Here is a 16,170-nt window from a genome sequence, read left to right as displayed (position 1 = left end):
AAGATACATGATATATATATATATATATATATATATATATATATATATATATATATATATATATATATATATATATATCAGATAGGCCAATACTCATTTTATTGTAAACAGGGTTGAGTGACAGGATAAACATCAGCTGTTTGAGCAGGAGATTGTATCTGTCTTGGTCGTGGTTTGTTTGCTTCTCTGTGTACGTTGTGTGTTTGATTACTGGCTGTGTGTGTGTGTGTGTGTGTGTGTGTGTGTGTGTGTGTGTGTGTGTTAGCGGCTGTCCGCGTGTGTGCATTTGGCAATGCATTAATGCTTAATGGTTACTCCACCCCACCTTTGTGAAAGAAATGTCCCTCCCTTGCCTCCACAGCCACGGGCAGCCTCTCTACGAACATCAGTAATTACCTCATTGCATTCACTTGTGGTACAAACAAACCTTTTCCTTCCATAATGTTAGAAATGTTCCAGAGAAGAAGAGCTCAATCCTCAATAATATCAACATGGACTTCTTTTTTTTTTTTTTTTTTTTTGAAGACTTGCCTTCCTGCCTCATAAAGCAGTGGAAGCTTTAAAGAAGCTTCTGAGTGACACGTGGAGACATTAACTCAAGTTCCCTGTCTTAACGCATCATTTGAGGTTCATCCAGTTGCCTTGGGATTTTCTCAGTGCTAATGCTCTTTTGAATTCATCGTTTTCTTATTTTTCTTCCTCATCTGAATGATTAATAGTCACGAGGAAACATCAAACCCTGATAAAAAACTAAAATTGATAACCGCATTCCTGTTCCTGCATGGGCTTTCACCACATTTTATTATTAGGCTGTTATGAAGGAAAAAAACAAATGATTCTATATATATATATATAGACACTATAATGCAACTGCTAAATGTCTCCGACCTGGTTTAATATGTTTTTCCACAAAGAGCATGCTCTCATGTCACACACTCATCAACAGACGGCGGTGAGAATCAAAGGGTCATTTTAGCCCTTGGCGTGCACCTTGTAATCAACCACATTGTGTGTGTGTGTGTGTGTGTGTTTTTTTTTTTCCTGCAGAACTACAAGAGAAAAACAGAGGCTGCTAAGAAGGAGTACCTTAAAGCTTTGGCCGCCTACAGAGCCAGTCTGGTTTCCAAGGTAACAGTGGGGGTCATGTCTTTGATTTACATGGGTCAGCAGCAATATAAGGGATGATAAATTAGGCAGTCCTTTCACTCTTAATCCAAGGAACATGTGCACAGGCTGCATTGTTTCTGCATGTGTGTTTGGAGGTAAACAGTCATTCTGAGGCCTCAATTATTTTATCGAGATGTTATGTATATTTTACATCGTATCCATATTTGATGTAGAAAGGCTAATTAGTAAAAGTTGACTAATTAAGATGCTATAGCATTGACTAGGGCTGGGCGATATGCCTGAAAAATGTATTTTGCATTTCATATCAGTCGATATCGATAAGTATTGATTCGTTTTTCAACAAAAGTCAACAAAACTATGAAAAAAAAAGAAATAAACTGTCCAATATACAAATATAGATATGTAAATAAATATTTATTCAAACAAAATGTGCAACGCATTTTGTAAATAATAATAAATCAGTGCACACCTAAGGTAGAACTAACATCTAATTCTTCCACTCAATCCTGGTTTCCTCCTTGGAACAAAATGTTTTTACTTTTTTTGTATTTTATTTAAATTTTTTGGAACATTATTTAAACAATATGACGCCAATTTTTCTTGAACTAACACACAATAACAACAGAATAAAGACATATGCTCATATTTAAGGATGAATTTAGTAACCAGGCGATTTAGCATCTAGCATTTCTAATTCCAGCAAGTTCATTTTGTAAAAAGATCAAAGTAAAAAGATCAGAGTAAATTTCCTGAACAAAGTTGTCTGACTAAATGAAACCTTAACATACTAATTTAGTATTTCTAGCTTGACATTAGACGAGAAATGTAACAAAATCACTGCAATTGCACAATCATTGTGTATTTCAAATTAATGATTCATTTAAATGAGTATCCAGGGAATAAATTTGTTTTTGTAAACTTTTTTTTTTTTGCCACAATGACTCTGTAGTCTACCCTGTAATCTTTGGCTCACCTGACAACATCCAGTAATTTGTTTGCTAGAATGACTCCTTTTCATTTCGAAGCATTAAAGATTCCAGGCTAAAAACACTCTAGGAATGATTCAAAATACAAATGATTCCTTTGATGAAAGGCTTGAAGGTCCAATGGCTCACAGAACGTTGTATTAAGTTTAACCAGATGCAAAAGAAGATTTCCTAACCATATCCAAATTAAAGTGAAGCAAAAATGCCCTCAGAAAGGATTTTTAAAGGTTATTACAAATAGAATACAACACCTCTGTTGTCACCTCAATTATTTTATTCTTTAGAACTGCCCAAAAGCAAGGAAACCACATATTTGGCTAAAAGACTCCCCTACCACGTTCTGTTTAATATCCAAAGGGCTTTCGTAATCACGTGATGGTGATAACACCATTATGTTTGAGTTGTTTTTCCACATAAACGTCATGTTTAAAACTCTAAAATCATATACATCAGTGGTTCCCAATCTCTTTTGTCCCGTGTACCCCCTTTGTATTTTTGTCAAATCAAGTAAAGTCTCCATAATTTCATATGATTTTTAATTCGTAGAATAGGGGGCTCTGCTAAACCCCAAACTGTGTCTCATTGGTTCACAACATTGGTTCCCTAAGGCTTAACCTACAAATTGAAAACAATGAGTGGAATTTATGAAAAAAATATACCATGCAACTTTTACGTGATTATAATAGGTAAATACGGTCTCCTATGTAAAATGTAGCTAATTGTCTCTTATCGTCAGAAGTGTGATCAAATGGCCTCTACTGCATGAAATTAAGTTGTTTTAATAAATTACAAGAAAATATAGTATTTTATTACTGTTAATTTGTGATGAATTTGTCCAAAAAATGATCTAAAATGGAACTAGGAACATTTCCCAATTATTTTTAAATTAATTGTTAAATTTTCAACAACCTTAGACACATTATTCCCAAATACCAGTTTTAGGTATAACCACTCACTCCTTCCCTCTGTTCACGACCACCTCCATTATACTTAAGGTCCACACTGGTCACCAGACTGTCTGGACTGACTACACAACACAATATGCACAATTTACACAACTATAACATCACATCTCACTCTCACTTTAAAACAGTCAACTCTTCCCCACCCATTCCATTGTCCTACCCTGACTCCCTCTCCCCTGTTCCCTTCCCCCTCACCTAGGTGTAACACCACCCTCTCATTTTACATCCTCCCTTTAATAAAGTATTCCTTAGGGAGGGCTGGTGATGGTCACAATTATGCAATAATACAAATTCATTTATTAAATTGCAATAACAAAACATGCATTGCTGTTTTTAAAAAGGTTGCACTTCTTGTAGTGTTGACCTTTGACAGCAAGTGCAGACAACGTAAAAAAATAAATAGTTAAATCTTTCCGAGTACCCCATGCTTCTGTACCCCTCAAGGTACGTGTACCCCTGTTTGGGAACCACTGCTATACATGAACTCTAAAGTATCAAAGTGCGGTAGTGTGTGTTCCCATCTCGACTTAGCTAGAGTTTTATAAACGCTCTGACGGAGCAGAGTAATTCAATCCAACGATGCAGATGGTTTCACTGCCTGCTTTTTGTATTGTTTTTTTTTTAAATTGCATCTCTAAATTGCATTAGCATACACCTAAGCTCCTCCCACCACCACCCCCCCTCCCCATCATAAATGTGCCTTCCTCCCCAAAGCACAGGACCACACTTCCTCTCACACTTATAGGAACTGAAACAAGCACCTTGATTAAGCGATGAATTGGTAATTCATCAGCCTCTTTTACTGGAGCCTACTTTAAAATAACATCTCTTATTTTTGGTGTAATTACCTATTCATGTCAACGCTTCTCATACAGACATTTGATTGATACTATATGTTGGTAGAGTGCCAGTGAGAAAAACTAACTTAGAAAATTACGGCTGCAAACCCTCCCTCAGTCTTTCAGGAACAACTATTTGAATGCAGGACGAAACCTCATCAGTCAATGTCACACTTTATTTGATGAAATATCAATGAATGTGACTTTTCAGAGAGAATTAGAGGTAAATGAAGCATCATTTGATGGATTCACATGTGCATCATGCAGCTGTTACCTTTTTGTTTAGTGATGCATGCCAATTTAGTTTGAAAATAAAAAAAATATCTTTAGATTGGAATGATACGAGCAATATTCAGCATCAGGATTTAGTGTTTGCTAATAAAAAATGTGTAAGTTTAGGTTTTTACAGACAGGTCAACATAGAAATAAATCATTCTACTTAAAATAATGTAGAAAGAATATTCGTAGCTGTTTAGAATGTAAACTTATCTGCTTCTTTTATATTAAGGTTTCATAGGTTCCTTAGGAAATCCACTTTGATCTCATGACATGTTTAGATTGACAACTGCCAGTCTTCGTCAGAGGCTTCTGCTGATCGCTTTGATGTTTCCTTTGAAGATTCCTGGACTTCCGCGTAAAAATCCCAGCAATACATATACATTTTTTTGTCTTCTTTTTGAATAATGCGTTAAGAAAACATCAAAGCGATCAACAGACGCCTATGACGCAGACTGGCAGTTGTCAGTCGAAACATGTCAGGAGATAAAGTGGATTTCCTGTGGAACAGTTGTCTGAATAAATGAAACCTTAACATATTATTAAAAAATAATCTTGCTGGAATTACTCTCTGATTCTTTCCCTTTGTTATATTTCTTTAGTATTTTATTTTAGATCTGACCCTGCAAACATGCTTCTCTTCTATTTATCCATTTATTAATCGGCCTGCATTGATTATTTCAGGGACTAAAGTTGAATAGGTGGAAACCTCTAAACACCTGCAGAGTGTGTATGCGTAATTGTAACGTATTATGTGAAATGATTAAAGATGTTGAAAACTCGTTATGACAGTTGGTTGATTTGGCATTGATAGGGATAATCAACGTCTCTGTTAAACCTACTGTATGTGTCGTGGATACCAGAAAACGTGCACAAAATTCTGTATATGATTAAGTAATCAGCTTATATCGATGTGTTTATAAAATAGCAGTTATGTAACTTTTTAGAATAGATTTGTTTATTTATGTAAAATAGACTGAATAACAGGACAGATTTATCACTTAGCAACCGCCGTTTTTTGTTGTTTGCACATTATATAAGCTATGGGTAGTGACCCCCATTTTGATACCACAAATTTAATGAATTATTTAATTTTGAATTTTAATTTTATTTATTTATTTATTTATTTTTTAAACTATCTATATGTGAGCAAGTGAAAGTATAGAATACAGTTATGTGTTTTAATTTGAAAGAGAATAATAATCTAAAAAATTACAAATATACTGTGTATATATATATATATATATATATATATATATATATATATATATATAATTTTAATCATTAATTTTTTAAAATCAACTACGAGTCTTTTCAGGTGACCTCAATTGAATTCCGAGCAACTCCACATGGGGTCATGACCCCAAGGTTGAAAAACACTGCAGTAAGCCTTGAATTAAATGAAACTATGGTGTGCACTGTTTCTCCATAAGTAATAGTGTGGGAACTAAGTATTTATTTCTTCTAATGTTTGGCCAAATAATGTTTTCTGTGTATTGGGACTTGGTTTGACTTTGCACCAGAATATTTCTATCTTATATTGGCTCAAAGAACATGATAATAATTAGCTTTTTAAAGAAAATACTGAAACCTTAGAGTTTGAGAATCTGGGTAACATCATTTAAAATGTTTTAGCAGACAGAAATATTTAACATGCAAAAAAAGAAAGTACTGTTCTAACCACTTGTCTTATTTTTCTATGCTATCTAGACATACAATGACCCAGTGGAGACTAAAAATGTGCAGACAAGCCAGCACTCCCCACACATGATGCCAGCCAACACGCCCCTATACAGTGTGCCACCTCCCCCCCAGCCCTCATCACCCTACCTGGGACCCGGGGCATTCCCGCTCACCGACCTGCAGAGCTATGCGGGACACGCCCCTCGACACGCCCTGTCTCAAACGCTCAGCCAATCACAGATGCTGCCCAGCATTAGTGCCTCTCCCCCTTCCTCCTTCCAGATCAGCCCCCCACTTCACCCCCACCAGCAGCTTTCACTGCACCAGAGCTCGCTGCTTAACCAGCCCATCCGTATGCAGCAGTCCCAGCCAATCATCCCTCACCAGATGGGGCTCCAGGCCTCTCTTCATTCCCCACCTCCAGGGCAGCAGGTACAGCAACAAACACACACTATACTATACTATACTATACTATACTATACTATACTATACTATACTATACTATACTATACTATACTATACTATACGTGTAGTCGTTTCTACTTTCAGATGGTCATTTTTCACTTCTTCGTTCTTTTTTTAAGGGTTTTTCCCATCTCCAGTCAGAGTACCAAAAGAGCATTGGTGGCCCACAGTCTCCAGGAGCCCCTGGACCTGGTCCAGGACCTGGAGTGGCTCAGACTCACGACTGGGACAGTGAATATTGCAACCGCGAGTGTGGTAACCACTGCAGGTTGGTAACCAAATCAAAGCAAATCTGACCCTTTTAACAAATTAATCAACATAGCCAAAAGTCCTAGGTACATTATGGTCCACTTCAAGGTGCAATCAGTAAAGGTGGAAAGCGAGCATGATTGAAGCTAGCAACACTATGCTCCCGTTGGAGCTCCATAGAAAGCCAAGCCTCTCTGTGCTTGAATGTTTATCTGATATAAAAATAACAACCCCCCCCCCAAAAGCAAAACAAATAATGAAAATCCAATTGAAAAACAACCTCTGCGTCACATTTCAGGCCCTTCAGATTCTCATTTGTGCTCCATATTTTCGGGAACGTTGTCATGTGCTGAGTGTGTACGCAGATGAGGCAGGACGAGACATGAAGGCATCTGATTGGTTCTTTCTATTCGGGCTGAAAGGCAAGGATTGGTTAGAGTTTTTACAGGATTGCAGCTGCTACAGAGGTCTGATTATTTTTGTTCCTGTTTCTGAATACATAAAGTATTAACTACTATCAGGATGTAAGGGCCATTTCACGTAAAATAACAAAGTGGGAATTAAGGAAAATCAATATTGTTTAATTGTTTTATAAACTAATAGACTAGACTAATTCTATTGCTAGGTTAGTGCTAATGCTATGCTAATTTTAATGCTAGGATAATGTTAATGCTAGATTCATGTTATTGCTAGGCTAATGCTATTGCTAGGTTAGTCCTCATGCTAGGCTAATTTGAATGCTAGGATAATGTAAATGCTAGATTAATGCCTATTGCTGGGCTAATGCTAATGCTATAATAATGTTACAGCTAAACTAATGCTAACACTGTGTTAGCGATAATGCTAGGTTAATGCCAATGCTAGACTTATGTCAATGCTAGATTAGATTGCTGGGCTAATGCTATTGCTAGGCTAATGCTATTGCTAGGCTAATGCTATTGCTAGGCTAATGCTAGGTCAGTGCTAATGCTAGGTTAATGCTATAGCTAAAATAATGCTAATGCTGTGTTAGTGATAATGCTAGGTTAATAGTAATGCTCGAATAATGCTATTGCTAGGTTATTGCTATTGCTAGTTTATTGCTATTGCTAGGCAAATGCTAATACCAGGCTATTGCTAATGCCAGGTTAATGCTATGTCAATACTAATGCTAGGTTAATATTAATGCTAAGCTCATGTTATTATTGGGTTAATGATAATGCAATGGTGATGCTAATGCTTGAAGCTATCCTCACTTGCATTTTCTCCAGGAAATGCAAATATTCTAGTTTTGTTTGTTTCCTGTGTGTATGTTTAGTTTTATATCATCTGTGCTTCTGTTTCTGTTTCAGTGGCAGCATGATAGGCAGGGATAAGCCACTCTACCTCACCTGAGACTGAAGACCGCACTCTGTCGACCAAGGAGTCTACTCTCATACCCCCCCCACCCTCCCTGTGTTCCCACCACTCTCAGACCTTCCTCCGATGCACATTGTAACTCACACTCAACATATAGTACAATGCCATACAAACAATCATACACACGATTCAACACCCAAAACATCCACAACACCACCCTCTGACTCAATATAATCATCATGTGTCTCTTTCTTGGATTTGTTTAGAAGTTTTTACCTAGATGACAACTGTCTGTACCACTCAGTGTGTTAGCAGTTTTCTCTCGCTGTTCAGAGTTGCCAAACCCCCCCCCCCCCCCCCAACATCACCCCCATCCCCCCACCCTGAACCCTCATCTTCCTCCATCTAAGTTGTGTATCCACATCCACTCTGATACAAACAGGCTAGCACTCCTTGTGCATTAATATAAAAAGTCCCCTCAGGGACCCCATCCAGCTTTAATTAGACTAAGAAAAAAAATGTATTTTAAGGTTGTTGGTTTTTTTATTGTTTTTTTTTTTTTTTATTATTATTGTTGTTCCTCTTTTTTTTTTATTTTTGCAAATATGTGATGGACCCCGTACTGTAGAGAAATATTACCTTCTAGTGGGCTCAGCACAGGCTTTGATGTTGTGGTCGCTTTGCCTAAAGGCCTAGATTTTGATCCAAAAGGTTCAATAAGGAAGGAAAAAAAGCTGAAATATCTTCTTTTTCCCCTTAAATATTAGGAACCTCTTGAGGTCTGCTGAGCTGTCACAGTGTGATTGTAAATATCACTTTTTTTTAAATCAAATTCGGAATCAGAGGTCAAAATAGATTTGTTTCTTCTGTAATATTACATTCAAGTCATCGTGTGTGCATGAGTGTGTGTGAGTGTGTGCGTGAGTGAGTGTGTGTCTCAGTGTTGAAGTGTCGGGTCTTTCTTGTGAATATTAACAGCCTCGTGCAGCTGGATTCCAGAAGAGTATTTCACACTCTCATTCTTGCATTAAATCTGTGCTCACTGGTGTGTTTTTTTTTCCAATAAAGTTCAATCTAAACCCGAATACACAATATGTGTCCTGCAGATCATTAAATGGAAAGAGCCAGATGAGAGCTTGAGAGTGGAGAGACAGAAAAGTAGAAAGAAACATGAGATAAAAACAGCAGGAGTAAAAAGAAAAAAAAAAAAAAAAAATAGATTTTTGCCTCAAAATATCTGCCCGTTACTTTCATTTCTTTCTCCATAATGTCTTGTTTTCTTTTCTCCTCGACATGCGGAAAGAGGGGAAATGATGGAAAAATGTGAATGGAGCCATCATATCCACATTAAAGTGATTTTTTGAAATATGTTTCTAGCTGGTGTTTGCTTGTGTTGATATCATCTTTTTAACTTTTGTGTGAAAAAAAACTGAACTGTATCTCGATGACATCCTGTTTAATCTCTTTTACGTGTAGCAAAACCTTTAGATTTTGTTGTTTTGCTAAAACAACATTTTGAGTTATGTAAAAAAAAAAACAAAAAAAAAAAACTGCCAACTGTAGTTATTTTATTTGTAAAGCCAGTAATGATGAATATTTGAAATGGTTCTCAATATATTGTTATTTTAAAAAGAAACGCCCATCATCCTTTTTGAAAGGTGTTCCTATTTATGAAAGAAATTAGATCATATTTGCTTCTTCAAGTGCTTTTACTCTTCTTTTTCTCTTTGCATTGCATTGGGTTGGAGAAAAGCCGATGACTACAACATAATGAGGGTTCTTTTGTTGCTGTTTCTTTTTTTTTGACATTGTCGGAGCTGCTCTTTTCATTCCTTGCCAGCAGCATCAGTTTGTTGTCACAATGCTTCTTTTACTCTAAAATCTGCATAATAAAAAAGTTTTAAAGTGTACCCTGAGTGTTCATTTTCTCATAGATTAGCCTCTTTATTTTTCCTTTCTAATTGGATGAACACGTCTTAATAAAAAAATAGTATCATAATCCAGGACTTATTGTAAAAAATATATAAATATATATCCTATAATTATATTTAGCAGATGACTCCAAAAAGTATCAGCTAATTAATCACGGATAGCGTAAAAGCTACCAGCACATACTGTATGACTGCCAGTGAACTATCTTTACAAATAAGAGCAGATGTGAGAAGACGTTTGCATTGCTTGAGAAAGTAGTGCATCGTGGGCGTGTTGTTGCAAGATAAAAAGAACAGAGAAACATACATACAAACTCATTCTAATGCTGATGCTAGATTTATGCTATTGCTAGGTTAGTGCTGATGCTATTGATAAACTAATGCTAATGCGAGGTTAGTGATAATGCTAGGCTGATGCTAGATTAATGCAAATGCTAAATGTTAATGCTAGGTTAATGATATTACTATGTTATTGCTACTGCTAGGTTAATGCTAGATTAATGCTATTGCTAGGTTCATGCTAATACTAGGTTCATGACTAATGGCTAGTGTTAATGCTATTGCTAGGCTAGGCTAATGCTAGGTTCGTGCTGATGCTAGGCTAATGCAAATGCTAAATGTTCATGATACTACTTACTAGGTTATTGCTACTGCGAGGTTAATGCTAGATTAATGCTATTGCTAGGTTGATGCTAATACTAGGTTCATGCTAATGACAGGCTAATGCTAGGTCAATATGAATGCAAGGCTCATGCCATTGCTATTGCTAGGATAGTGTTAATCCTATTGCTAGGTTAGTGTTGGTGCTAGATTAATGCTATTGCTAGGCTAATGCTAGGTTAGTGCTGGTGCTAGATTAATGCTATTGCTAGGTTAGTGCTGGTGCTAGATTAATGCTATTGCTAAGCTAATGCTAGGTTAGTGATAATGCTAGGTTAATTCTAATGCTAGGTCAATACTAATAGTAGGCTCATGATATTGCCAGTAATGATGAATATTTGATAATGGTTCTCAATATATTGTTATTTTCAAAAGAAACACCCGTCATCCTTTTTGAAAGGTGTTCCTATTTATGAAAGAAATTAGATCATATTTATCATCTATCTTATTTTAGCGCAAAGTATCAGCTAATCGTCTATCCATTTTCAGACCCGCTTGTTCCTGCTTTTCAGGGTCGCGGGGCTAATTAATCACGGATAGCGTAAAAGCTACCAGCACATACTGTATGACTGCCAGTGAACTATCTTTACAAATAAGAGCAGATGTGAGAAGACGTTTGCATTGCTTGAGAAAGTAGTGCATCGTGGGCGTGTTGTTGCAAGATAAAAAGAACAGAGAAACGTGCATACAAACTCAGGCAGCCATCCAACTATAGTGAATTCACCCCAAACGCACATACGAGTCTTCCCGGAGACGTTACAGGATGGAGGAGGAGAAGAAGAAGAAGAAGAAGAAGGAGAAGAAGAAGAAGAAAAAGAAGAAGAAGGAAGAAGAAGAAGACAGATTGAAATGGAACTGTCACGATTCCTTCATTTGAATGTTTTATTCATTTTACGTCTGCCTGCCGTTTCATCTTAAGTAGTATTGAATTGGCAATAGATCATTATTGGACAATTGGAAAACCTGCCACTTTGTGATATGATACACATTATATGAAAATCACAGTCACACATTCTTAATGCGGTGGCAGATAAAAGGGGTTTTAGGTGCAGCTGCACACACTTGACTCTATGCCCTTTGTGTAGAAATAGAAGAAAAATCAACCTAGGTTTGTTAACATTTATGTGGGTGGTAACTTTTTTCGAACTGCAAATACATTTTATTTTCATACAAATTTGATATTGTAAAAAAATAAATACTTTGTTCCAGGTTTGTGGTCATTTACATTTTTCAGTTATAATAACCTTTTCAGTTACCCATGTTCAATTACAAATCAATAACGATTACTGTGACCAGCATTTTTTTCCAATTAGAATTCAATTACAATTATTTCTATCCTCAGAAAGTCAATTACAATTATGTTCTCAGTTACTAAAGTTCAATTACATCTAATCAGAATTAGTGAGCCTGAAATAAATAAGCTCATGAAAGTTAACCTTCCTCTTGTGTTAGCATCTCTTATGATAACGGGTGCAAAATCAGCTGTAAAATACACTAAAAACAAATATCTATCATCTAATTTATTTATTATCTATTGGTTACCTTGTTAGGCTTCTTAATCAATGAAAATATAGGAATCAATATTTTTGGTGTGAGCTTCTGAGCCTTTTTTCTGTCAGCATAAACCCGATTTAATTATTTTTAAGTGGTAAAATATGGGAAATCTTGATATGAAACACATTTTAATCATTGTTAACTACATATGTGTAGAACTGTACATAGAACTGTAACAAGGTTCCCCAGTTTTGCGGGGTTTTTTTTTTTTTTTTTTTAAATAGAATGCCCAATTACAAAAAATAAGAAATTTAGTAAATTATCTTAACTCAAATAGAATTTCATTACAATTATGACAGGAACAGATTTTTTACATTACAATTACAGTTTTAATTATGCCATAATTATAATGAATTATCAATTTGATTTGATTTGAACATGAACATAACAGCAGTGTGTCTCACAATGAAAGAAAAAAAAAATGATAATAAAAATAGAATAAAATAAACCAATCGAGGCAAAGAGAGAACAAATGGTACAAAAATCCTGCTCGTGAAGCCTATACGTGTTTGAAAAGAAGTAGGAGGAAGTCTATAATTAGTAGGTAAAACTACGCGATTACAATTATAACTGAACCCAGCCCTGCTTTGTTCTTCGTGTCTTATTCTTTCTAAACAACCAATATGGAAATGAAAACAAGCTCCCCAATGCTCGATCGGCTGTGCCCTGTTTCAGTGCTGGAAGTCATTGTGTGTAGTAATAGTGCAGTAAATACTGTGAGAAGACAAGTGACAATCTGACACTTCTGTCAGAGCCCATAATCCCATCCGTCATCCTGGAGTCAAAGTCAGTATAGGCCGACAGAGAATAAAAAGCAAACAATTTATGGTGGTCAATGCCATTGAGAAGAGGTGAATGTGTGTTTCACTAGATACCAAAAGACTGCTGCAGCCAATAAATGGATGTCATCTGTAACAGAAGGCTGGTTGACAAGCACAAGGTCATTGTTGTGTCCTTCTCATGAGAGAAAAACTGCTTTTAACCAATGCTTTTTATTGGGTTTAAATGGATTTCAGCTAAAAAAAAAAAAAAAAAAAACATTGATTTGTTCCAGTTTGAATAAGTACGTTCACCAACCGTAAGAGTCAAGTGGTTGAAAGCAAAATGAAGATGGGCACAGGGATGTAATGGTTCTTATTTTTTTAGTCTTAAATAAGAGCACTCAGAGAACACAAACCTCCACCAAGCAGCAAATATCCTCTTTGCCAAATATTAGCAGTTGTTGTTTTGTGCGTTTTGGCAGTCAATTTGTGTATTTTTATTGTGATTTCATATTTTTTGTCATTCTGTGTACCTTTGTTTTTTTTTTCTCTCATTGTGTGTCATTTGTGTTTTTGTGTGATTTTCTTTTGTAGGAGTCATTTTTGATGTTGTTTTGTAAACTTTTTTTGTTGTTGTATTTTTGTAGTTGTCTCACATGTGGTCTGCTGTAAAACAAAACAATGATATCCCCATTATTAGCAATACAGTAGGTCCAAATGTATGGGAAAGAAGAAAAAAAAAGAAGCGCGATAAAATACGCTATCTGGATCCGATCCGGATGAGGAATCAACCCGCATCAAGTCTGATCGAGATTCGTCATTTACGAATCAAAATATGAATTATTGATTTTTTTCTTCTAATGATGAGATATTTTTAAACTAAACCAGAATCAATATATTAATCCGGATCTCCTCCAAAATTGATTGGAATGTTTTTTTTTGGTTAAAGGCCATTAAGCACTTGTGACAGAAAAAGAAATAGATACAGTAAATGAATAAATGTCAATGAAAAATATCACCTCTTGGGCGGAGGCAACGAGCCATGGTCATAAATAGAATTTAACTTTGGATGGAATGTGACATGAAATCCAAGTTTTTGAACAAGACTGTAAAAATATGTAAGGTATAAGGTAAATCATTGGCCTTGACCCTAAAAGTGCACAGAAACTGACTTCCTGACCAAACCACACAAATGTTGGAATAAATGATTTACCTGTACTTATATTGCGGGAACTCTGTGTACCTGTAGCAGCAGAAATGACCACATGTTCACATTTCAAACGACCACTGAATTGAGGTTTTTCTCCTCTCAGAAACCACAAAATCCCACGTTTACTTTTCAGTACAACCACCTTATTTTTTACTTAATGTAATGATTGCATGGAACAAACAGTGAGCTCTTCTGACCTTAAGGTAAAGGTAAACTCAATGCCCTAAGAACATTAAGATATACACAGACCAGTGTCTGTCGCAACTTTCTCAGTTGCGGTTTGGAAACGGCAGGAAATGTGGGCGGTTTTAACAAGAAACGACATTTGCTTTGTGTACAGATTCCGTTAAGGTTTTGTTTTCATGCTGACAAACACAGAAAAGGTCAAAAAGTCCATCTTGGAAACATCGCATCACCTGCAGATCTGATCGTTGATATCAGACCCTTCACTACTCCATGTTTCTACATGCATCCCTGAAGTTATCAGCTACCAATACATTTAGTCACACCCATGAGGATCCTCATGCTTCAGAATATAAAAGGAGAATATGGTTTGAATATTTTAGTTTCAGATATAAAAAAAAACAAACAAGCCAACAGAGGGTCAGAGGAAATATCACACCTATGAGAAGCTCAGAAGATATGTGGTTTCACACCTGGAGATACGTACATAATGTTACAATAAAGTTATGTATGGGGTCAATGACGTGACACCTAAATATTCTGTCAAACTGCATTTCATTTAGTAAAAAATGTTTAAATGCATTGAAAGATACCAACTATGTAGCAACTTAGTATATGCAGTATGCACTTACTTTTATTTTTTATTTATTTTTTAAATGTTATTAAATTACTTACTTGTCAAAATATCATGTGGTGTGACTGTCTGGCCATGACTGCTGTTTTGAAAACAATCTTTAAAATGACTCAATCTATTCAAATGTACAGTATTTTCTACCTTATTTTAGTTATATTATAGTGTTGTATAAAATTTCTATCATTATATTTATACAAACCTTGCCCAATGATGCCCATTTTATGAAATATCATGCCGTGAAATCCTTATTTGTCGTCAGGACCAGACAATTTTTTTTCCCAGCGAAAATAAACTACATTATGAGCCACAGAAAGTAGTTTGTAATTTAGTTGATTGCTGAAATACATTAAAATGGTAAAAATATTTACATTTAATTTAAAAACAATGTTGTAACAATGCCTAAAAGGTCCAATATGGAACTTGGGATGTGTCGCAGAAGTGAACCTTTTATAAAGTATATTCTCATAACTTAATAAACAAACTTAGCTCAGATGAAAATTGGATCCCTGGAACACTGAAGTTAGAAAGTATGAACTTCTTTTCAGATCCTCTTTTATCTTCATTTTCATTTTCCCCTGTGTCAGCTAATTTTACATCATCATACCGTCTGTCTTCTCCGATAACGAACCATAACAGTCACGCTAATGTAAGCTCGTATCCAATTGTTGTATGACACGTCACGACATAGTGTTCATGGGAAATGTAAGATTAAAACAACCAGCAAGGTTGCCAGATACATATTACGTTTTAAAGTCTAAACACACACAAAAACCCTCAAATTTCTTCCGATTCAAGCAGACGCAGTGGTATTTGTTTCATGCTTCACCAGCCAAAATGGCTAGTAACGCTACAACGTTACCCGCCAAAGTTCATTTTTACCCGCCCTGTACTGTATGTCATTGTCCCATTGTACATATAATATCAACGTACAACGACCCAAAACATCTGACTGAAAATTATTAGAGCTAGAGGAAGGTGATGCATGGATGGATGAATGGATGGATGAATTCATTTTCCATTTTCTTTTGACCACTGGTGGTGACGATACATTGTCAGTGACCGTCATCCATAATATTTCAGCTTTACCTCTTAAACAGTATCACAATTAAAACTTTTCAGTTTTGTACTGAACCTTGAGGTGTTCAATCTATAATACTGAGAGTATGTCAGAGATTTGGCAACCTTTTCTGTTAAGAAATGACTAACATTTAGTGGGTCTTTTAGTGTTTGACATTTGTTCAACCACAGCATTACTTCTTTGGATCACTATCACTGTGTGGTTTCAGCACTGCTTCCTGTAGATAACAG

At 35.9% G+C, this 16,170-nt stretch overlaps 1 protein-coding gene across 4 annotated transcripts in view; it reads left to right on the top strand.

Moving 5' to 3' along the window:
- tox2 (TOX high mobility group box family member 2) overlaps positions 1–9,145 on the top strand; it is a 128,871-nt gene extending 119,726 nt beyond the window's left edge. For all 4 annotated transcript variants that reach the window (XM_028447841.1, XM_028447843.1, XM_028447840.1 and 1 more), the window contains 4 exons: positions 1,048–1,128; positions 5,905–6,309; positions 6,462–6,610; positions 7,923–9,145. In XM_028447841.1, coding sequence (XP_028303642.1) covers positions 1,048–1,128; positions 5,905–6,309; positions 6,462–6,610; positions 7,923–7,965 — 678 coding nt within the window. In that variant the 3' untranslated portion in view covers positions 7,966–9,145. The remainder of the gene's footprint in view (positions 1–1,047; positions 1,129–5,904; positions 6,310–6,461; positions 6,611–7,922) is intronic.
- The last annotated feature ends 7,025 nt before the right edge of the window (positions 9,146–16,170 follow it).

Source organism: Gouania willdenowi, chromosome 5, assembly GCF_900634775.1.
Source record: "Gouania willdenowi chromosome 5, fGouWil2.1, whole genome shotgun sequence".
Lineage (NCBI taxonomy): Eukaryota > Metazoa > Chordata > Actinopteri > Blenniiformes > Gobiesocidae > Gouania > Gouania willdenowi.
The sequence above is the reverse complement of the archived record's forward strand: the minus strand, read 5'-3'. Positions and strand labels throughout refer to the sequence as shown.